A 21,931-nucleotide genomic window follows, 5' to 3' on the forward strand; every position below is an offset into this window, starting at 1 on the left:
CTGTTCCAGATCTGCTCTGGAGGCAGCAGGGGCTGGGGCAAGTGTTGCGGGCACCTCCTGGAGGCACCTCGGTAGGAGTCAGCTCTTCCAGCCTGCTTGCGCTCTGCTTCACTACTCCCACTTCCCCACCACGCACGATTTGGGGTCGCTGCCTGCTGGGGTGGGCCTTCCAGCCAGGGTATTTTCCCTTCCGAAGGGGGCGGACCTGTGGTTTCCTCTCAGGGTGACTTCCGGCAGAGAGGGCTTGGCCCCCAGAGAGGGCGGGGAGATGACACAGTTGTTCCCCCAGCCCTGCGGGGCGGGCAGCACGGTTCACTCCAGCATGGGGGCTCCAGGTAAGGGGCCGGCGCCCCGGCCCGGGAATAGGGGCCGCTCCTCCGGGTTGGTCCTGTTGTGCACATCGCTGGCCTGCCCTGCCCTGCCCTTCCTCCTTAGCTGTCTCCTCTGTCCTTCTACTCTGTACCTCAGCAGCTCCCCACTTCCCATCCTGGGTCCCCACTCGCAGCTCCTTTTTCTTCTCTCCTTTCACATCAGACACCTGGGGGCTCCCAATCTCTTCACCCCAGCTCTGCTGCCCTGTTCTGAAGGCTCTGGGGGAGGGATGCAACCTGAGGTCCATAGCGGACTCTTATGCGGAGGACAGGTGGGTGGGGGGCAACCTGAGTAGGGGCTGCAAATCGGTGGGAAGGCAGAGTGAGTGGCTGGACTTCTGAGTGTGCGTGCCTCCGTGCACCCTACGCGAGAGGCAGTCCTGAGTCCCACTGAGTCTGAGTGTGACTGTCTTGTGGCTGTGTGTGAGGGAGCGCGGGGGGCTGTTGTGTGTGACACTGTAGGGGTAGCCTGGGCAGTGATCTCACAGCTTACTTCCTTACTTCATTCGCCTCAGCTGTCACCTCAGGGAGGCCTTACCTGACCTTCCCATCTAAACTGGCACTGATCTCGCCATTCTCAGTACCCTTGCCCTGTTTGTCTTTCCTTCATGGCACTTACCATCGTCTGAAAATCTATTATATGGGAGATGGCTGAGTGAACATTGTGTTCCAGGCACCATGCAAGGCAATTTGGGTTTGTTGTCTCATTTGGTATAAGGTGTCTATCTCTGCATAGTGATAGTTATCTCTCAGCGGTGCTGAAGGGACAGTTAAATGAGGTAATGTATGTCAACGCGTAACACAGTGCCTGGAACACGGCTAGCGTCAATACTTCATGATTGTTTTATTTGTGGCCATATAGGCACGACTGTGGGTATGTGTCACATTTGTGGTTGTCTTTGGGGATGAGTTCTCCTTTGGTGTATGCCATCCTGTGTGATCAGTGTATGTGATCCTTCACCAACGTGTATTTATTTATTCAGCAGTTCTGTGTCAGGTGTTGGACATACAACTGACAGGCAACTTTAGTTCTGTATTCTTTGAGTCCTGAGTCCAGTAGGGGAGACAGATCTGTCACCAGAGAGAGGCGCAGGCAGGGGGTCAGAGCTGGGATGCCAAGGACTGGGGACTGTGGGAGCCCAGAAGATTTGCCCAATTCAGCCTGTGGGCTGTCAGGGAGGGCTTCCTGGAGGAGGGGATGTCTCTGTTGATATGTGAAGGAAAAGTGGGTGTAAGCGAGGCAAGAAGGTGAGGAAAGAATTGAAATGGAAGGAAGACACCTTTTGGCATGTGATTATTTATTGAAGTGATCGTATGTGCAACCATACATATGTGTGTGTGCATACATTGTGGACACGGAGATCCAGAGGGTCTACACGCACATGCTGTTTGCTCCACCACTGACTCATCCCTGGCTGGAGTCGAATGGGGGTCTCATACGTGCCAGGCACTGGGTTAGACCATTTACTTGGGATTTCTCACTGAATTGCCCTGCCCAGGAGGCTTGACCTGGGTCTCCCTGCCTGGACAGGAATTAATACATTGTGTCGCCTTGGGCAGATCACTCTTTCTACCTGGTCTTCGGCTGCACACCTATGAACTAGGTTCAGGGGCCTGCCTGGCCGTGTCCCAGGATGAGGTGGCTCTGGGCGTGTGAGAGTGTGTGTCTAGGTGAGTGACCTGGGTGTGTCTGTGATGCACATCTGTCAGTGAGTATGTATCTGCCTGTGAGTGACTCTGGATGTGTGAGTGTGTGCATGTCTGTATGTCTGTTTGAGAGTGACTCTGGGGTGTGAGTATGCGCACATCTGCATGTGCGTCTGAGTGACCTGAGTGCGTATGTGCACGTCTGTATCTGTCTGTATTTCCATCTGTGAGTGACCCTGAATGTGTGAGCGTGTGACTCTCTCAGTGTGACTCGGTGTGTGAGTATGCTCAGGTGTGCACACTCACATCTGGGTGTGTTTTGCATGTCTGCCCGTGTCATTGTGTCTGGGCCTATATCTTCGTCTGCCCACATTCCTGTCTGGGATCAGTGCACACCTGCCCCTGTGTGTGTTTGCAGGTCTCTGTCCATGTCTGGGGACCCGACCTGGCTGTGACTCTGGGTATGTGTGCGGCAGCAGCTCTTGCCTATTGTCAGCACAGCTGTGGAGCCACATCTCTTGTTGTGTCTGCCCTGTATCTCCATCCCCTCCTCCTGACAGCTCAGAAGTGCTCACTCCCTTGAGGCTGCCCAGGGACAGCTGTGGGGCTGTGGGGGTGTGAGGTGCAGTTCCTCAGGAGGCCAGGACTAGGCCAGCTGGGCCCACAGAGGTTCCCGGCAGTGCAGACCCAGCCCAAAGGGGCTCCCAGGCCTAGCTCTGATTGAAGCAGGCTGTGGAGGCAGGGGACCCAGGGGACAGGCCAAGCGGGGCCAGGAGGGGTGAGGGGCAGCCCTTGGGCCCTCTATATTTAGCCCCGTTTTCGGTAAGTGCTAACGAGAAGCTGACCCAAGTCTGCTAAAACCGGCTGGGGGAAATGCAGAGGAGAAGTGAAAGTCGGGGAGGGAGGGGCAGGGAGGGATGAGGAGAGGAGGGCAGCCAGAGCCCCTGGCCTGGGGTAGGCGGGCAAGCGGGCGTGAGGCCAGGGGTGTGGACAGCCCTGGGTGGGTCTGACTCGAGGATGGTGGGAACCAGGGGGCCCGCAGGGTTCTGCATCGTGTTTCCCTGCCTGTTCCGCTGTAGAGTTACCCACTGCCTGGGGTGGGAGAAGGGCCGGTTGGCCAGAAAGAACCAATGAACCTTTCTGTGTGAATGAGGCTTTAAGAGGAGCTTTGGAAATTTCCAAGGGGCAGGAGCCCATTGGAGTCCTGGCGGTGGGGTACGGGGAGCGGGGAAGCTTTTAAAAAATCTGATACTCAGGTCAAAAGTTGTCATGTCTGGGGTGGGAATAGCATTAGTATTTCTGTTGTCGAGAAAGAGGGGTGTGGGGTAGCCCTGCCTGGGCCCAGGCGCAGACGGCCTGCTGGTGGGCGGCTCAGGGGTCTCCGGTCCCCAGGAAGTCATCTTTTGGCTTTGGGTTCATGGGGGAAATGGAGTCCCCTATTTGTCCTTGGTGGGGATGATCAGATGAGAGCTCTGGTGGAGGAGGAGAAGGGCCAGCGAGGCCTGGGCAAAGGGCAGCTCCGGCCATTTTGCCATCAGCCAGGCAGTGTGAGTAAGCAGGGGATTAGGGAGAACAAAGGAAACAGTGGCAGAAATGTCCCCTCAGACCACTTTGCCCCTTCAGCCACTATCTTTGCAGAGGGGCTATTACCTTAAAGGGGTAGGTTGAAGTTAACTGGGGGTTGGGCTGATGGTTGAGTCGTCGGGTGAGAGCAGGGAGAGGGGTTTGTTTGGGACAGGACTGGGTCTTGGTCCCTCGGAAATTCTTTCATGCATCAATTCATTCCAAAGACACAGTCCCAGCCTGTGCAGCAATGACTCCAGCCTGGGCCCACAGTCTGGGCCTGGCGGTCACTGCCCAGGTGGTCAGGGTGTGTTAGGGAGAGGGGCAGGGGGATCCCAGACGAGAGAGACACTGACCACCCGGGGGGTTGGGGAAGACCTCACAGAGGAGGGGACATGTGAACTGGGGCCTTAAAAAGGAGCAGGCGTTTTCTGCTAAAGAAGGACAAGGTGGCCCCAGGTGGGAGAAGAGCAAAGGCCCAGAGGAGGGAGATCGGGGCTCGGGGCCACCCTTTTTCGTTGGACCCACACACCCTGTGCTGGGCAGTGTCAGGCACCCCAGCATGAGTCAGCCCTGCCCTTGAGGGGGTCCTCGTGTGATGGGGGAGACATCCTGGGACCTAGATGGCCTGCAGCACAGTGACAAGGGGAGATGCCGGGTCAGAGAAGAGTGAGCAAGGGAGAGACATCTGGAGGCATCGGGGCAGGGCTGACTTCACAGAGGAGAAGTCTGTGCTGGGTCCTGAAGGGTGAGTAGGAGGTCGCCAGGTGGACAGCACGGAGAGCAGCACTCCAGCGGAGGGACCAGCTCACGGCAAGGTCTCAGGAAGCATTTGTTAAACGGCAGAGAGACAGCAGGCCAGCAGCAGGGACAAGTAAGAGACGGGGCTGCAGCGAGGGACAGTCATTAGTAACCTATTCTTCTGAGCTGTGTGATGCCAGAGACCCAGGGATGAGTCAGACCCAGCTTTGCATCCTGGCCTGGTAGGAACGGACCGGGACACACGCAGCCCTGTGGGGTCGGGGCTGGCGCAGAGGGAGGCACAGCTGTGGGAGGCTGTGTCAGTCTGCTAGGGCTGCTGTAACGAGTAGCACAGTGGGGTGGTTTAAACAACAGAAATTAATTTTTCTCGAGATTCTGAACGCTGGAAGTCCAGGGTCAGGGTGTCAGCAGACTGGTGTCTTCTGAGGCCTCTCTCCTAGGCTTGGGACGGTCATCTTTTCCCTGTGCCTTCACTTTGTGCGTGTCTGTGTCCCAACCTCCTCTTCTTATAAGGACAGCAGTCATATTGGATGAAGGCCCACCCCGATGACCTTATTTTAGCTTTATTACCTCTTTAAAGACCTTATCTCCAAATACAGTCGCATTCTGTGGTACCAGGGGTTAAGGCTTCCATGCGAACATTGGGCCATAGCACAGCCCGTAACAGAGGCAGGGGACGAGCACAAACTCTCTGGGTTGGAGGTGAGGTCAGAGGCTGCCCTGGCCTGTGGCAGGAGAGGAATTCCCTAACTAGGTGGGGAGTAGAGAACCTGCAAGGCCTGGGCTCTCCATGAAGCAGAACCCCCAAGCCGAAGGAGCTGCCTGGTGTGGTTGAAGACCATGATGCAAGAGTGGTTAGAGATGCAGTGGAGGGTGGCAGAGGCCACACCCTGAAGGGAGGCCAAGGACCCTGGGCTTTTCTCGGAGACATGGCTAGCCAGGGAAGGGTTTAGGGCCAGGGAGTGCTGGGTGTGTGAAGGATCTTCCTGGGGCACTGTGGACACTGGCTGGAGGGAGAGGACAGGGCTGGGGCAGGGGTTTCAGGGATGCTAGGAAGGAGGGATTTAGGGCTGCCTTTGGGTTAGCTGTTGCCTGGAGCAGGGCGAAGAGCTGGGTGATTTTGAGCCAAGATTAGGCAGGATTCCTGCCTTTGATGCCCCAGTGTCAGGAGCGGAGCCTCATCGCAGCTCCCTTTGGGCCCTCCTGTGTCTCTCAAGATCGTTGGCCACTCGGTGCCCCATCCTCAGTGCCCAGGAACAGGGCCTGAGCTCCTGTACCATCCTGGGCTCCTGCTCCCTACCTCACCCCCATCTGCCTATTCCTCCATAGGACCACATGCTGAGCATTCTTTTCTTTTTGTGAAAACAATGTACATATAGTCAAGTGCCCAGTTTTAAGTGTACAGTCTGATGAATTTTTACATCAGTTTGTACACATTTTTAACATGTGTACAAATTCACATAACCACCGAACAGATCAAGATGCAGAACATTTCCAGCCCCTGTAGCTTTTCTCATGCCCTTTCTTGGTCAGCACCCCCAGAGCACCCACTTGTCCAACGTTGATCATCTGATGTCATCTTGCCTCTTTCTGAGCTTTGAGTAATTGGAGCCCTACTGTCTGTCTGCTTTTGTGTCTGATGTCTTTCCCTCAGCGTCAAGTCTGTGGGATTGATTGGTCTGCGATGCAGGAGTTTGTTCTTTTCCTTGCTGCGGAGTACTTCACTGTGTGGGCATACCATGTTTTGTTGATCCATTCCCCATTGATGGGCCTTTGAGCTATTTCAGAGTCTTTACTGAAGGGCTGCTGGGAACGCATGCGCCCGTGGGCGTTGGTGGGCAGGACACCGGGGAGTGGACATAGGGCGTCATAGGAAGGGGGCACCTCTTGGCTTTCTTGACTTGTGCTTGTATTAGTCTACACTCCCACCAGCAGTATGTGACCTGGCTTGTTAATAAGAAATTTTAAACCCGAGCAGTGTTTTGTGTCAAGTAATCCTCAGTTGCAAAATTCCTGGACTTTTTTTTCTTCAGCTGCTGAGGATGTCCAGCTCTCTCTTTCGCTGGCCTTCTAGAGATACTGGGTGCAGAGCACACTAGAGTTGGACAGCTCCTTTGATAGGGTGGGGTCACGGTGCGGGTGGGGATTTATAATGACTTGTGGGAGACACATTTGGGTCTGAGTCAGGGTCACAAGTAAGGTCGGTCTGAGGCCAAGTTGGGAATTGAGCCCCAGAAAAGATCTTAGACTATCTGGATGGGATTTGGGATCCAGGGTGAGTAAAGGGATTGAGAAGGGGCCAGGCAGAAGCCCAGATTTGTGTGGGGGTGCAGGACCAGGAAGGACTGGGCTCGAGTCGACGTCGGGGTGACCGTTGGAGAGGAGGTGGGTGGAAGTCACGACTGGGGTCACTGGCCCATGGCAGCCCTGATCAAATGCAGGAGCCCCGGAGTCACGGTGACGGGGGTCCGATCAGGGGAGCTCTGCTGTCTCATGGTGTCCTCAGGGAGGTGGTACCCCCTCAGAGCCTCAGGTCCCTTCTCTGTGAAATGGGGGTAATATTAGCACCAACTGCTAACGTGATTTTAAGCTCATCCTTAGCGCTGTGCTTGGCCCTGGGAAGCACTCAGCTTCCCATTGTCAGCATGAGAGCACTAAGAAGACAGAGCCCTCTCCATCGCTTTGTGTCCCCTGGGGCCAGCTACCTGCTCACCACCTCCCCCTGGCCACCTCCTTTTGTTTCCGGGGTCTACAGAACTATAGAAAGGGATTGCGTTTTAGGGGCCACGTATCTTGCTGGGATTTGGGTGTGCAGTTAGAACTCAGGGCTGAAGGCCCAGGTAAGGTCAGGGGCAGAGCCGGAAGAGGTTGCGGCTGCTAGGCGCTGAAGACAAGAAGGGAGGCCAGTGGGAGTGAGGTGTGGACGGGAAAGTGGTGGGCCGGGGGAGGGCCAGCGGGCGGCTGAATCACACCCCGAGATCTGAAGACTTGCTCCTTTGGGGATGCTGCAGTCCTGCCACATCCCCTGGCCCCGCGCAGAGTGGAAAACATGTCTCAGCTGAAACTTGGTGAGGCAGGACGGGTGCCTGGGCGGCACGCCTCAGCAGGAGGCCCAGGCTGACTCTCTCCTTTGGAACATCACCAGCCCCCCCTCCCAGGCAGCCGGGCAGCCGAGGCCTTCTCACGACCCCTGCCCCAGGGCCTCCCAGGGCCGAGCCGCCCAGTGCACCTTCTGGGGGGTGAAAAGGATCAGGCACGAGCCTCAAGGCCTGAAAGCCCCTCCCTTATGTCCCCAGAGAAGGGCAGAGGCCCAGGACCAAGGGCATGTCTTCCGGAAGGAGACACTTCCAAGGTGGCAGGGTGTGAGGGGGAGCTGGGGTGGCGCTGCAGCAACGTCCGAGAGCCCTCCTGGCATCCCCTCACTGCGCTTCCATCCCTTCTGTGTCCCCAGAAATAAGAATGTCTAAGCCCCTGGAGGCCGAGAAGCAAGGTCTGGACTCCCCGTCAGAGCACACAGGTGTGTGGGAAGGCAGAGGGCAGGCAGGGGGCAGGTGTGGTGGGGAGCTGCAGGGGCACCTGGTGACACTCACCTTTTCCCTCTCGTTGCAGACACCGAAAGAAATGGACCAGACACTAACCACCAGGTCAGGGGGGAGTGGATGGGCAGGGTGTGGGGTCGGAGAGAAGGGGGCAGAACGGGGCTCTGCGGGGGAAGCTGGGAAGTGTCAGCAGCTGCCTCATTTCACTAGTCCCATCCCCACCCCAACTTCTCTTCACAGAACCCCCAGAGTAAGACCTCCCCGTTCTCCGTGTCCCCAACTGGCCCCGGCACCAAGGTAAGCACCTGTCAGAACAGCCAGGGCAGGGGAGGGGGAGGGGTGTCCTGTGATGGGTGGCAGTTGCTTTTGGGAGAGGGTCCCACAGGCCTGCCACTGACCCAGGGCCTGAGGGGGCACCTAGCCCTGGCATCTTAGTGACAAGGCTCCTCCCACCCCTTCTCACCCTCGGGCTCCCGCCCCAGGCCTGTGACTCACGCGGGCTCCTTCCCCTTCCCTGGGGGGTGGGGGTGGCCAGGGAAATCCCCCCCGGAGCCCCAGGGCGATGAACAACAGGAAGCCAAGGGCCCGCCCCCATCCCAACTTCCCTGACCGAAGAGGGGCCTGCCCTACCCCACCCTCTGCCCCCCATCACACCCTCAGGGAGAAGAGAGGGGTTCTGGGGTCAGGGGAGGCAGACTCAGTGAGGTTGGCTGGGGGACTGAGGAGATGCTGGAGGAGAGGGCGGTAAGGAGGCCGGAAGTGGCCAAACAGAGTGAATCCCAAATCCAGAGGGGGCCCCCCCACTGCTGGGCAGCGGGACTTCCTGGGCCGCCTGGGCCCAGGTCTCCATCCTCCAGCCCGGCGGTGGGGCAGCCGCAGCGAGAGGCCTGCAGGCAGCCCTGGGGCAGGGCAGCTGGGGCGTGGGTGGGCTCCTGACCCTGACCGATGGCAGCAGAGGGATGGGGCGAGGGGGCTGGGACCTGCTCTGGGACCATGGGAAAATCACTTCCCCGCCCTGTGCTTTTCAGTTTCCTCTTCTCTAACATGGGGGGGGGGGGGGGAGTCAGATTAGATGGCCTCTGAGGACCGCTCCACAGCTAGTGTGCCCTGATGCCACTTGGTGGGCGGGTGTCTTGTCTTGAGCAAGTTGGCCAGGGCCCAGGGGAGAAGGTCCCCAGCTTGGACCTCTCTCCCTCTGATTTCAGTTTTGGCTCTGACCTTTGCCCTCAGAGCGTCCATCTATCTTCTCCACACCACCCTCCTCAGCTGAGTCTCTGCAGTCTCCCCTGGCCTCACAGCAGCCCCGTTTCTCCGCGGGGACACCCATGGTGCCCAGGGAAGGAAGGGTCCTCATTTCCCTTCTCGAGCCTGGACCTGGTTCCCAGAGGAAGCGCGAGGCGGCTGCCAGCCTTGACCTGTCCGTCCCCCGCCCTCCTGTGTCAGTCTTTCCCCTGCTGCAGGGCTCACGTGCTCCCATCGTGATTTCACAGAAATCCACACACCACCGTGTGCAATTGTTTATGTAGTAACTTTGTTAATTGGCTCAATTTTTTAAAAAGCATTTTATTTTGCAGAAGATACTAAAGTAGAAAGGAGAGCATAATAAAAAGAACCCTCAAGTACCAGCCCCCCCGCCCCCCCAGCCAGCTTCAATAATTACCGACTCACGAACCAGCTTGCTCTTTTAACAGCTGAAATAAATGTTTTGTTTTATTTTTTTTAATGGAAATTTCATGAATGGAAAACCAAAATCACTTGCCATGGAAATAAATACGACTATTAAAATGTACCTAGAGAAGCTTGCCTGTCGCCCGGTTTAGCCTGAGGCCCGCTCTCTGTTAACAGGGCCGTCGGCTGGTTGGGAGGCGTTAGAGACATCCTAGCCCCTGAGAGAGACGTTCTGAGACCCAGGAAGAATGAAAGAGCTCTGAAGGAGGAATAGTGTCCTCACCATGGCTGCCAATTTTTAAAAAAATTTTAATTAAAATATGACACGCACATGGGTCCTCAGCATACGGTTCTGTGGATTTTCACACACTGAGCAGCTGTGTCTCCAGCACCAAATCGAGAAGCAGAGCATGACCAGACTTCCAGAAGGTCCTTAATTCCCTGCCACTGCCCCTGCCTTCTAATACTCACTGTCGTTTCGTGCTGCACCCTGTACCCTTAAAACTTTCTGACATTTGTATCCCATACTTAGGGGCACGTCACTCGCCCTCTGGTCTGTGACCTTTTCCGGGCCTCTGTCTGACTGTCCTTCAGTCTGCATTCCAAATGCCATGCCCCTGCCAGCTGCCGTGTCACCTTGCACGACTGCCTTTACTACGGACTTTTTTTTTTTTTTTTTTAAGCAAAATGATGCTGGGACATTGGGCTGCAAGATGATCCCAAATGTCCCCTCTGGGCTTCCTCTCATTCCCATGTGCCCTTTGCCAACAGACCCCCCCCTGCCCCCGCCCTGCCCCGTGAGACCACCGTTGTCTGGCTTTTTGTGTAGGAGAGGAAGGAGGTCAGGGCTGCTTTATGCTGGTCTGTCCTGTGTTTTCGGTGCAAGATGCCGTCACACCTGACAGAGAGATGAGGAGGAGCCAGGGGTGGCAGCCATGCAGGCTGACATCTGGCAGCACTTGGGCCACATTGGGCCTGCAGATGCGCTTTCCTTGTTCTGCAGAGTTTTTGCTTTAGATTTTAAAACCTGTGGCTGGCAGGAGCAGCAGGAGCTGGGCAGGCCTCTCCTGCAGGCGGGCAGGTGGGCAGCATCTTCGGCCCACCCGTGGTCCTCTGCCCAGGTCACCCGTCTGCGTTGTCTGCCTGTTTCTGTCTGCATTGGAATTTGTGACCCAAAGCAGTGTGTGTGTGTGTGTGTGTGAGTGTGTGTGTGTGTGTGTGTGTGTGTGTGTGTGTGTGTTTAATATCCTAAGACCTTTCTTCCAATAAAATTTTACTGCATGGGACAGATAAGAGCTGCACCTCTGGCTGAAGCAGATGATGGCTCTGGGACCCAGACCCCCTTATTTGAGGTCCCAGGGCCCCATGGCATCATTTCCCATTTTACAAATGGGGAACCTGACTCCCGAGAAGGGAAAAGTGCTCTCCAAAGGTGGCCCTGACCCATAGGGAGTTTGGGTGCAGGGGGGTGTGGGAGCCTATCCGACTGCTGAGGAGACAGGCGAGAGGGGTGGCCGAGGCCCCAGCTAGTCAGCGCAGGGTCTGGCCTCCGTACCCCTGTCCACATCTCCTGTGCCGGCTGGAGGCTGCTGTTGCCACACAAGTGCCCTCTCTTTGGTTCGCAGGTGGGCATTCTCTCTGGCCTCCACTTAACATTCTGGGGTCCCGGACCCTGCCTCTCTCCCCCCCAGATCAAGGCTGAAGACCCCAGTGGCGACTCAGCCCCAGCAGCGCCCCCGCCCCCCCAGCCGGCTCAACCACATCTGCCCCAGGCCCAGCTCATGCTGACGGGCAGCCAGCTTGCCGGGGTAAGTACTTGGGGAGGACAGGGACAGGGGCACAGGCCTGCTGCCTCCATCAGTTACGGGGCCGGTGGCCTGGGTGTCCTTCCAGGGCCACAGCTGCTCTCTGTCGTCTGCCTCTTGCCCTCCTCTGCCTCCTGGAAGGCCTGCTTCCTTACCTGTTTGGCTCAGGCACTAACCCCTCTCTGCCTTCTCTGCTCTCCATGCCCCCCGCACCCCGCCGCCCCCCCCCCCGCCCCCCACAGCTCACGGCGCTGATGCCAGCACAGCAGCAGCTCCTCCTGCAGCAAGCACAGGCCCAGCTCCTGGCCGCCGCCGTGCAACAGTCCAATGCCGCCGCCGCCGCTGCCGCCTCCTCCAGCTCCTCCTCCTCCTCCTCTTCCTCCTCCTCCTCTGCCTCCTCCTCAACCTCTCAGCCCCCATCCTCCTCTGGGGGAGGCGACCTGCCACAACCACAGCCTGCCAGCCAGTCCCCCGGGACCCCACAGCTCACCCTGTCCCAGCCCATCCAGCTCACAGCACAGGTAAGGGTGGCCCAGGGCACGGCCCCCCCAGTGGAGGACCCACAGGGGCACGCAGGACTGACTCGTCCTTGCGGACTCTTCCCACCAGCAGCGCACATGCAGGCAGTTCCCAGAAACCTTAGGAAGCCTTGGGAGATGCTGTCCCCATCTCTCAGTCAGGCAGAGGGAGGCTCAGAGAAGGGACATCCTCCACAGGACCGACCGCTTCCCACAATGACTGCTCTGCAGATGGCTTTCTCTCTCTCTCCATGGAACCCTGGGTTGAGTGCGCTCTGTGCACCTGGCTGAGGGATCACAGCCAGCTGGGAGGCTGGCACATTATCCTCAATTTACAGCTGAGCAAACCAGGGGTCACCCCATGAATGGTACCTGTGTGGGTGCAAAATGAAAGGCTGAGAATCAGAATTAGGGCTTCAGAATTGTGTCCCCGGCTCTTTCAGAAAAGGGGGTTGTGCTCTCTGAGTTAGGGAATCCTGCATCATTTCTCCCCATTCTGGCAACTTCTGGGCATCAGATGCTGAGTTAGGGATTTTGCCTTAGTTTCCTGGGGCTGCCATAACAATGTTCCGCAAACTGGGTGGCTTAACACAACAGAAATTTATTATTGCAGACCCGATTCCAACATCAAGGCGTGCTCCCTCTGGAGGCCCTAGGGGAGAATCTCTCTTTGCTTCTTTTAGGTTCCGGGGGTGCAGAAATCCTTGGTGTCTTGTAGATGGATTGTTCCAATTTCTCCCTCTGCCATCTTCTGTCTGTGGGTATCTCTCTGTGTCCAAATTTCTCCTTTTTATAAGAACACCAATCATTAGATTAGGGACCACCCCAATGACCTCATTTTAACTTGGTTACATCTGCAAAGACCCTATTTCAAATAAGGTCATATTTATAGGTACCAGGGATTAGGACTTCCAACACATCTTTTTTGGGGACAATTCAACCCATGACTGTGGCCGACAGATTCCCCTTAAGGGAATAACTGAAGGGAGCAGAGTGGGAGCTGGGCAGTTTCTCCTTCCACTGGGTCTGCTCCCTCCAACCCATCCCGCCTGTACCTGCCCACGTCACCCATTTGTGCTACCTGCTTGGTTACCGTAAGCACCTGTTTGTGGCCCATGTTCCAAGACGGTGAAGGTCCTGAGAAGTCCAGCAGCAAGGAATCCTGTTTCACTTCCCTTAGCCCCGTGCTTCCCACAATGACGCTAGGCAAGTAGCTTTGTCTCTCTCTCCACCCCTTTCTGTGGGATGCCTGGGCAGACGCTGCTACTCCAGGGTGCTGTCCAGCGCCCGCGAGGCTGTTCCCTGGACAGAGTCCTGCCTCCGAAGGGCCTTTTCATACTGACAAGCGTGCTCGTTTGGGACTGTCCTTCACACTGAGCTGGTATCTGCCTCGTGAGAGCTTCCCACCTCTGGGCCTGGTTCTGCAGGAACCCACAGGGCCATCCGTGCCCACAGCTCTGTAACGTATCCTCTAGATGTGCCCTCCCAATGCCGGGCTCACCATGGTAACCATAACTAGAGCCTGTTTGGTACCACCTTGGCACCAAGCACTGTGTTAATGTGACCACCTGGAATCCACAAATCACCACGGCCAAGCCTCTGAGGGGCAAAGTGACTTGCCTGCTCCAGGTCACACCGTGACATGAGTGGCAGAGCAAGCAGCCTGGGAGTCCAGGGCTCTAATCACAAGATCTGGGGCTGCTGTTTTAGCTGTCCTTCAAGGCGCGTGTGTCCTGCCTCCCCACCCCGGCACCAGAGATCCCAGCAGCAGGTGTTCTGGTTGCCTCGTGGCACACACGGCTCCTCATAGAGCAACACCAAGGCTCAGGGCTCCGCACTAGATCTTGAATCTTGGTGTCTCTGCTCTTGTACTTCTTTCTACCTGGAAGTCAGCTCCCTCCCTTTCCCTGGACAGCTCCTCTTCACCCTTCAAACCCCAGCTGGGGAGTCCACACCTGCAGAACGCCTTGATGACGTGCCTCCCTCCAGCTGGCTTGCTTTCCTGCCTCCTCTGGGGGCCACAAGCCCAGGCCTCTCCTTCCGATCACCCAGGGCTGTGTCCCACTATGCTCGGGGAAATATCTGTTGAAAGAACAAAGATGACAGGGTGGAGGAAAGACAGGGCAGCCTACTGCAGACCCAGCCCGGCCATCATCCCCTGTGTGCAGGAGACACCCCTCGTGTTCGTACACCCCTAGAATTAAGTGCCCCAGGCTCCCCGCGGATCGCAGCAGCAGGCTGACCCCTGCCACCCGCCACCCCACCAGGCCTGATACTCAAGGTCTCCTGGACCCCTCACTGCCAAGCCCTCCCCTCTCGCTTGGCCTGCGCCAGGTTCCCCCAGCTCCCCCCAGCTCATCTTCCCTGTCCGTCCTCTGCAAGTGCAAAGCTGGGCCAAGTTTGTTTCCTGGGAGTTCTGTCACCCGTGGCCTCTTTCTTTGACAGACAAACGTGTATTCTGTTCTGCCGGTGTGCAGGCACCACGCTGGGCCCAGGTTGTGGCAGGGACCACGCTTCTCCTGCCCTGGCTGCCCACTGAGGCATGGCAGGCCCCAGCCTGCATCCCATGCCCGCCGATTCTGCTCTCCGTGCCTGCTCAGCTCTGTCCTGCGGTCATTTCACAGACATCTCCCGGCTTCCTGTGTGTCAGGCCCTGGAGTGACTCAGACTCATCCTTGCCCCTGAGGTCTCCCAATCTTATAGGGAAACAAATACACCAAAGAACCACTAAGAAATGTTTCCGTTGAAAACTACTAGAAAAGCCAAAAGCACCCCAACCTTACCAATTTATTTTAAATTTTATTTATTGATATGAGAGAGAGAGAGAGAGAGAGAGAGAGGAAGTGGGGGAGAGAGAGTCGATTTGTTGTTCCACTTAATTGTGCATTCATCGATTGCTTCTTATATGTGCCCTGATCAGAGACCGAACCCGCAACCTTGCAACGTCAGAGTATCAGGACAACACTCTAACCAGCTGAGCAGCCTGGCCAGAGCCACTAACCCTCCTGCTTTAAAATTATAAAAAGTCCAAGGGGAAAGCCCCCTTCCTGTCCCTCTAATGCCAGCTTCCAAAGTAATGTTGGTTAAACCGTTTGGCAGGAACCCTCCTGCATTTTCCTAGCTTGTACAAATAAAGGGATGATTAGCATACGATTTCATAATTTGTGTGTTCAGCCCTTGGCACAATGCTTTCCACTGAGGGGGCTACACGGGTGTTTACTGAATCAATGAGAGATGTTTTGCTGCAGCTTTTCAATCAAGAGTAGGGAAGACGTCTCTCCAGAGGAGTCATTCAGAATGTTTTGGCTAGGGGTAGGTATTGATTGAAAATTTACATTAACTGTTAAAACATCATTTTGTATTTGGAGACCGAAAAAAAAATCTCTATTTTTGTAATATAACCATGGCAAATAGAGCTTGGCTGGTAGGATCTAGTGGATAAAGGTTTCCCAGAGAAACCTACTGGAGGTGGTGGGAAAAGAAAGGTGACCTAGGGCTGAGAGGGTCAGGGAAGGCTTCTGGGAGGAGGCAGTATCTGAACCAATGTAGGACAAATCAGAGCTTACCAGGTGGGCCCTGGCCAGGTAGCTCAGTTGGTTAGAGCATTGTCCCGATAGGCCAAGGTTGTAGGTTTGATCCCCGGTCAGGGCACATACAATGGGCAACCCATGAACACATAAATAAGTGGAACAACAGAAATTGATGCTTCTCTCTCTCAAATCAATAAATCAATTTAAATAAGAGTTTCCCAGGTGGATATGCTGGAGAAAGGGCAGTGGGACCAGGGAATTCTAACTGAGAGAGCAGGGTGGGCTCAGGGAGTTGGGGGTGGGAGCCGTGTTGGAAGACAATGAAGGATGAGATGGGAGAGGGTGTCAGCTGGGCCACTCCAGGCGGCTGGAAAGAAAAGGGAATATTTGGCTCATGGCACTGAAAGGCCCTGGGAAGGCCTGACCTGGAACATCAGGGACCTCTCTTTTCATTCTGGGACAGGCAAGATGGGTGCCAGAACTTGTAAACTTGTAGCCACCCTGCTCAGGGAGGTAAAACACATCCCAGGGCCAGGCTTGGCCAGGTTTGAGTCTGTTCCCCTGACCAAGAGAAGGTGGGATATGTCTCACTTGGACTGTGTGAAAGTGAAGGAGGGCAAGTCCCTAAAAGGGAGATGGGTCCTATTGGTTGAAGAACAGGCAGTGGGTGCCAGGCCAATCAAACCAGTCACCTGGAGGGTGGGGGCATGTACGCACACAGGGCCAGGGGGCCAGGAGTCCAGCCGAGGCACGCCGGTCATCCCACAGTTCCTGGGTTGGGATTTGCTATGGCTCATTTGTCCTGGACTTTAAGCATGAGGTAGCATGACTGTAGCCCATAACCCATGTGCAGGCAGTTTTTCCCCCTGTTGAATGGCTCTCTGTGGTGTTCTGTCCCAGTCACTGGGACTTCCTGGGCTCCATGTGGCAGGGCCAGCCTCTGGGGGACATTGATGCATAGAAGGCACAGAAGAGCCCACACTAGAGACAGACCATCTCTGTTCATGCGCCGGCACCCCCCGTCCTGCCCCCCCCCCCCCCGCACCTACTTTTAGAGTTTCTCCTAGCAGAGTGACTGGAAAGTCATAGTCACTCATTCATTCAGCTAACACTGAGGACCGTGTGCATGCTGGGCGCCCACTCATGGCCCAGAGGGACAGCTGTGAACAAGGCAGAGGACCTTCTGTTCTAGTGGGGAGATGGACAGTAAACAAGTAAACAGCCCAGCAAAACAAGGCTGTTTTAGAGTAAGTGTAATGAAGAAAATGAAACTGGGCGGTGCCATCGAGGAAGGAAGCCACTTTTAATAGGGTAGGCAAGAAAAGCTTCCCTGGGAAGGCGGCCTCTGAGAGCTGAGGCCTGAGCGAGTCAGTCATGAAGAAGCCAGAGGGAGAGCTTAGAAACAGGCAACAGCACGTGCAAAGGCCCTGAGGCAGAAAGCAGCGTGACCTGTCCCGGACACAGAGGAAGGGGGTGTGGCTGGTGCAAAGCTAGTGAGTAGGAGACAAGTAAGGTGAGGGGGAGGCAGACAGGACCAGGTTGTACAGGGCCGTGTAGGGCTCGATCAAGGAATTGGGAATGTATGATAAGTGTGATGAGAAACTATTGAGGTTTTTAAAACAGGCCCTTGACACCCCGATTGACCCTTGACAAAGCTCCCTCCAGATGCCGCGGGGAGAATGGACGGGGTGGGGGGCAGGAATAGAAGCGAGGATCCCAGTCTCTGCAGTCATCAGGTGGGAGATGGGGGTGATGGCGGGGGCCCGGGGCGCTGCTTGGTATCGCCGGATAGGTTGAGGCTGACTCCTACGACTTTGGCATCAGCATCTGTGTGGTGGTCAGGTGGTTTTCTGAGATGGGCGAGATGGGGAGGAACAGGAACGCTGGGGTAGGGAACCAGGAGTTTCACTTTGGACGGTATGATGTGAAGAGTCTTAATCATCCAAGTAGAGACGTCAGACAGACAGATGGATATGCGAGGCTGGAGCTCAGCAAAGAGCCTGGGCGGGGACTGGAAGTTGTGAGTTGTCAGGAAGAGGATGGCATTAATGGCCAGATGGGGCTTCTGCGTGGCCATTAATGCCATCCAGGCTCCAGGTCGAGTGGAGGGATGTGAGGGGTGACATGAAGGTGCAGGGGTAGCAAATGGTTGTGTTGGAAGAGTATGTTGAGATTTCCAAAATGCTTTGTGGATCATATTTCTCAGGCCTCAGAACCATCCAGTGGAGAATTAGATATTATTACCCCCACTGTGTAGATGAGAAAACTGAGTCCCTGAGAGAGAAATGACTTTGTAACAATGACTGCCATTTAGGGAGGACCATGTAAGTGAATATAAGTCAGCCTAAACTTTCTACACATGTTGTCTCATTAATTTCTTTAATGGCCCCTTTAGGTCAGAATTATTGAGGTGACACCTGAGGAAGGTGAGGCTTAAAGAGGGCGAGGTGCCTGCAGTCCCATGATGTGTGAGGAACGAAGTTAAGTTTCTGGCTATCTACAGGGCCTGGGTCTTTCCAGGACACTGTGCATTATCACCCTACAGAGTTAGGGAGAACGAGGCTGGAGGGAGTTGGCTTTCCCCAAGTCACAGAGCAAGAAGCAGGCAAGAGGGCCAAGGTCAAGCCCCCAAGGTTCTCAGCTGGAAGGGGCCGTGGCCCTCCTCTGGTCTACCCTGTGCACTGTTCTGGGCAGGTGGGGGTGCAATTTTACCCAGATTGCCCTCAGGACAGGCGCTCACTGCCTTCCCGGGGGGCTTATTCCTCCACTGGGCAAACTGACACAATCGTGTCCTCGTTTTGAACACTGTCGGTCACAACATAATTCACGTGGTCTCCAGACCCCATCCCTTCCTGTCCTCCCCACTCTGGACTGAACTCTAGGCTGTCCATGTCTTAGAACTGGTCATAGGTTGTCAGATCAGGGATGGCCAGTGGGTGTCGACGTACACGCCGACACCATTCCAGTCGTGGTGGCTGTCAGAGCAGGTGTGGGGGCCTATGCCGGGGGCCAGGGGAGTCTTCTTGGTACGCAGGGGTGAGGCGCTGCACCTGGGCTGGGTACACTGCTGCTCTGGCCTCAGGCCTCCTCTAGTTCCTTCCCCCGAGCTGGCACCAAGCCAGATGGGAAAACGAACATGTATACTCCAGGTCACCTGTGTGTCGTATAAACCATGCATCTCAGCCTTTCTGCCCCCATCTGTGGCCAAGATCCAAGCTGCAGCAAAGGACAGCCTGCCTCAAACACCACGAGTCCTAGATATTACCTCATTCATTCGCTGAGAACTCGGTGGCCTGTTAGGTGCTTGCACTGGTGTGGGGGTGATCTGAGCACAGCAATGAGCAAGAATGAGTCTCTTCGCTTCTTGGCTTCGGTGGGGTGTGCTAGCCCTCGTGCTAATCTTTCTCACAGGTTAGAGACTGAGCAGATGATACACTGAATATTCTGGCAGGGGCCCTTTCCACCACTAGCATTTCTGCACTCTCAACTTCTCTGCTGTCTGACTTGGTAGTAATGCGCCCCCAAGTGGCTTCAGATGGTACCCTGACTTTAGATTGTGGAGAAATGGGGCCACCTACTGGCCAATCCAGTCCTGAGCCAGCTCACTGGTCACCAGAGTCTTCTCTCTCTCTCATTCTTTAATTCCCCTAGTCAACAAACATTTAGTGAATGTCTTCCATGTCCAGGCACCTTTCTACATGGGGGATACAGTGAGGAATAAGGCAGACAAGTGTGTGCCCTCTGCAGCCGGCACCCACTCTCTCTGGGGAGATAGACAGGAAGCTGACAACTGCTGTGACGGAAAGAAAAGAATGCAATGGGCTAGAGAGTGACTGAGGGAAAGGGAGGCAGGCTCCTTATAAGAGTGAGCAGCCAGAGGAGGCCTCTCTGAGGAGGAGGCGTTTGATAGAGACTTGAATGATGAGGAGGGGGCAGTCATGTGCAGAGGAAAAAGAGGAGGAAGGCCCTGGCCTGGTGGTTCAGTTGGCTGGAGCATCACACTGTACACCAAAAGGTCACAGGTTCGATTCCTGGTCAGGGTACATAACTGGGACCCTGCAGGGTCAATCCCTAGGTGGGGCGCATGCTGGAGGGAACCGATCAATGTTTCTCTCTGATATCAATGTTTCTCTCTCTCTCCTTCCCCCTTCGTCTCTCTCTAAAATTAATAAGCATGTTTTGGGGTGAGGATTTAAAAGGGGGGTAGGTACAAAGCAACAGCATGTACAGAGGACCTGAGGTGGGGAGTTCTTTTTGCGGTTCAGTAACAGGAAGGAAACCAGTGTGGCTGGATTAGAGTCAAGGAGTGACAAAGTGATGGGGGGTGAGGAAGCAGAGGCGAGCAGGGGTCTGGCTCAGTCAGGGCCACGACAAGGAGTTCGATTATATTACAAATGTGATGAAACCCAAAGGACATTTTCTGGTTCGATTAATATTTTAGAGCAGGAACTACAGTTCCACAGAACGCCCTGCCTTGGGGTCTGTGGGAAGAATTCAGCGGGTCCATGAACTCAGATGGGAAAACAATGATGTCTTGATGTTTACTGTCCTCTCATGAGGAGCGCAGTATTTCCTTCTATTATGAATATGGACAATAGCCGGCAGTGATGCAGCCGTACTTGGGCTTTGTCACCAATGGGACACACAACTACTTCCATATTCCGTATAGTTGTTGCAAGTCTCTTAAAATACTGTTTTCACTCATTATTGCTTTGAGATTACAGTCATTTCCCCTATTGCTTGATCTTAAGTAATGTGCTGATTAAAGGAGCCCATCGATTACCATGATCACAATTCAAAATACTTCTGATGACAATATATTTTATTTTATACATTTTCTAAAGAGATTTTATTTATTTATATTTAGAGAGAAGGAAAGAGAGGGAGAGGGAGAGAAGCATTAATGTGCAAGAGAAACATCAATGGGTTGCCTCTCGCATGCTCCCAACTGAAGACCTGAGCTGCAACCCAGGCAGGTGCCCAGACTGGGAATTAAACTGGTAACCCTTCGGTTTGCTGTACAATTATCCCACTGAGCCACACCAATCAGGACTATCCTTTTTTTTTTTTTAATTTTGATAAGAGACAGTAGGTTTTATGAGACACCAAAGAATTCAGAGGGAGCACAAAACCTTTATAACTTTTTTGGGTGAGATGTGTGGTGGATTGGATGAATTGGGGAGAGGATGGGGATGAGGGAACCGAGTTTATGGTCTGAGTAATGGTGGATGGGCTGTGGTTAAATTCTTTACTTGGACTCCTCACTGTGCGACCCCACTGCAAACTGAGCTTCATCTTCTCCACTCTTTTCCTCCTCCTGCTGATTCAGAGAGAAATCTGCAGACACCACTCTTTCAGGCTTTTGGGGGGAAAGAGGGTGTTTCACTGAGTGTCAAGCTTGGGAAAGACAGTAGTTAAATATTTTAATTAACAAGCTAAGGGTTATAGAAAATCAGGAAAACACTAGTAATACAACCTTATTTCTGTTCTTATTTGATTCAACTCAATGGGCTTTTAGTGGAAGCTTACCAGGCCCTGTTAAGTTTTAGTGATGCAAGAAGAATGAGACATGGGCCTTGGGAGGGTACCTCAATTGGTTAGAACATCGTCCTAATACACCAAAATTGTGCGTTCCATTCCCAGTCAGGGCACATACAAGAATCGACCAATGAGCCCTGGCTGCTGTGGCTCAGTGGGTTGAGTGCTGGCCTGCAAACCGAAAGGTCACCGGTTCTATTCCCAGTCGGGCACAAGCCTGGGTTGCAGGCAAGGTCTCCAGTAGGAGGAGCGCGAGAGGCAGCCAGTTGATGTATGTCTCGCACATCAATGTTTCTCTCCCTTTCTCCCTCTCTTTCTCGCTCTCTAAAAATAAACAAATACAATTTTTAAAAAAAGAAAAGAATCAACCAATAAGCCGTGACCAGCATGACTCAGTGGGTTGGGTGTCGTACTGCAAACCAAAGTGTCGCCAGTTCAATTCCTGGTCAGGGCACATGCCTGGGATGCGGGCCAGGTCCCTGGTTGAGGGAATGCAAGAGGTAACCAATCGATGTTTTTCTCCTTCTCTTTCTCCTTCCCCTCCCCTCTCTCTAAAAATAAATAAATATAATCTTAAAGAAAAAGAGAATCAACCACTGGATGCATAAATAAGTGGTACAACAAATCGATGTCTCCCTCTCCCTCCTTTCCTTCCCTTCTTCTGTCTCTAAAACCAATCAATCAATCAATTGATCAATAAAGAAGAACAAGACTTGGCCTCTGCCTTCTAGAGTTTCAGTCTAGCAGAGGAAAGTATAGGTAAGCAAACACAATGCATTGTGAGAAATGCAGAGTGGAGCAGGTGGGTACCGTTTTGTGGGACGTGAATTTTATACAATTTTCAGGGCCTTTTAGAGAAAAGGAAGACAAAATTATGAGACCAAAATTAGGTATGGGTTCTTGGGAGGGCCCATCGCGGTGGGGCGGAAGCCCAAGCTTCCCTCGCTTCAGGGCCAGTCCGCATGCAGGAGGGAGACAGCCATGCAGTTT

At 54.4% G+C, this 21,931-nt stretch overlaps 1 protein-coding gene across 1 annotated transcript in view; it reads left to right on the forward strand.

Moving 5' to 3' along the window:
- The first annotated feature begins 279 nt into the window (after window positions 1-279).
- The window catches only part of POU2F2 (POU class 2 homeobox 2), a 31,795-nt gene continuing 10,143 nt past the window's right edge, over window positions 280-21,931 (forward strand). The window contains exons 1-6 of the mRNA XM_054579496.1: window positions 280-335; window positions 7,795-7,860; window positions 7,953-7,987; window positions 8,123-8,179; window positions 11,176-11,358; window positions 11,598-11,876. Of these exons, the coding sequence (XP_054435471.1) occupies window positions 323-335; window positions 7,795-7,860; window positions 7,953-7,987; window positions 8,123-8,179; window positions 11,176-11,358; window positions 11,598-11,876 (633 nt within the window). The 5' untranslated portion in view covers window positions 280-322. The remainder of the gene's footprint in view (window positions 336-7,794; window positions 7,861-7,952; window positions 7,988-8,122; window positions 8,180-11,175; window positions 11,359-11,597; window positions 11,877-21,931) is intronic.

The sequence above is a fragment of the Pteronotus mesoamericanus genome, unplaced genomic scaffold, assembly GCF_021234165.1.
Source record: "Pteronotus mesoamericanus isolate MK-2021 breed Mesoamerican mustached bat unplaced genomic scaffold, CSHL_Meso_final contig_538, whole genome shotgun sequence".
Taxonomy (NCBI): Eukaryota; Metazoa; Chordata; class Mammalia; order Chiroptera; family Mormoopidae; genus Pteronotus; species Pteronotus mesoamericanus.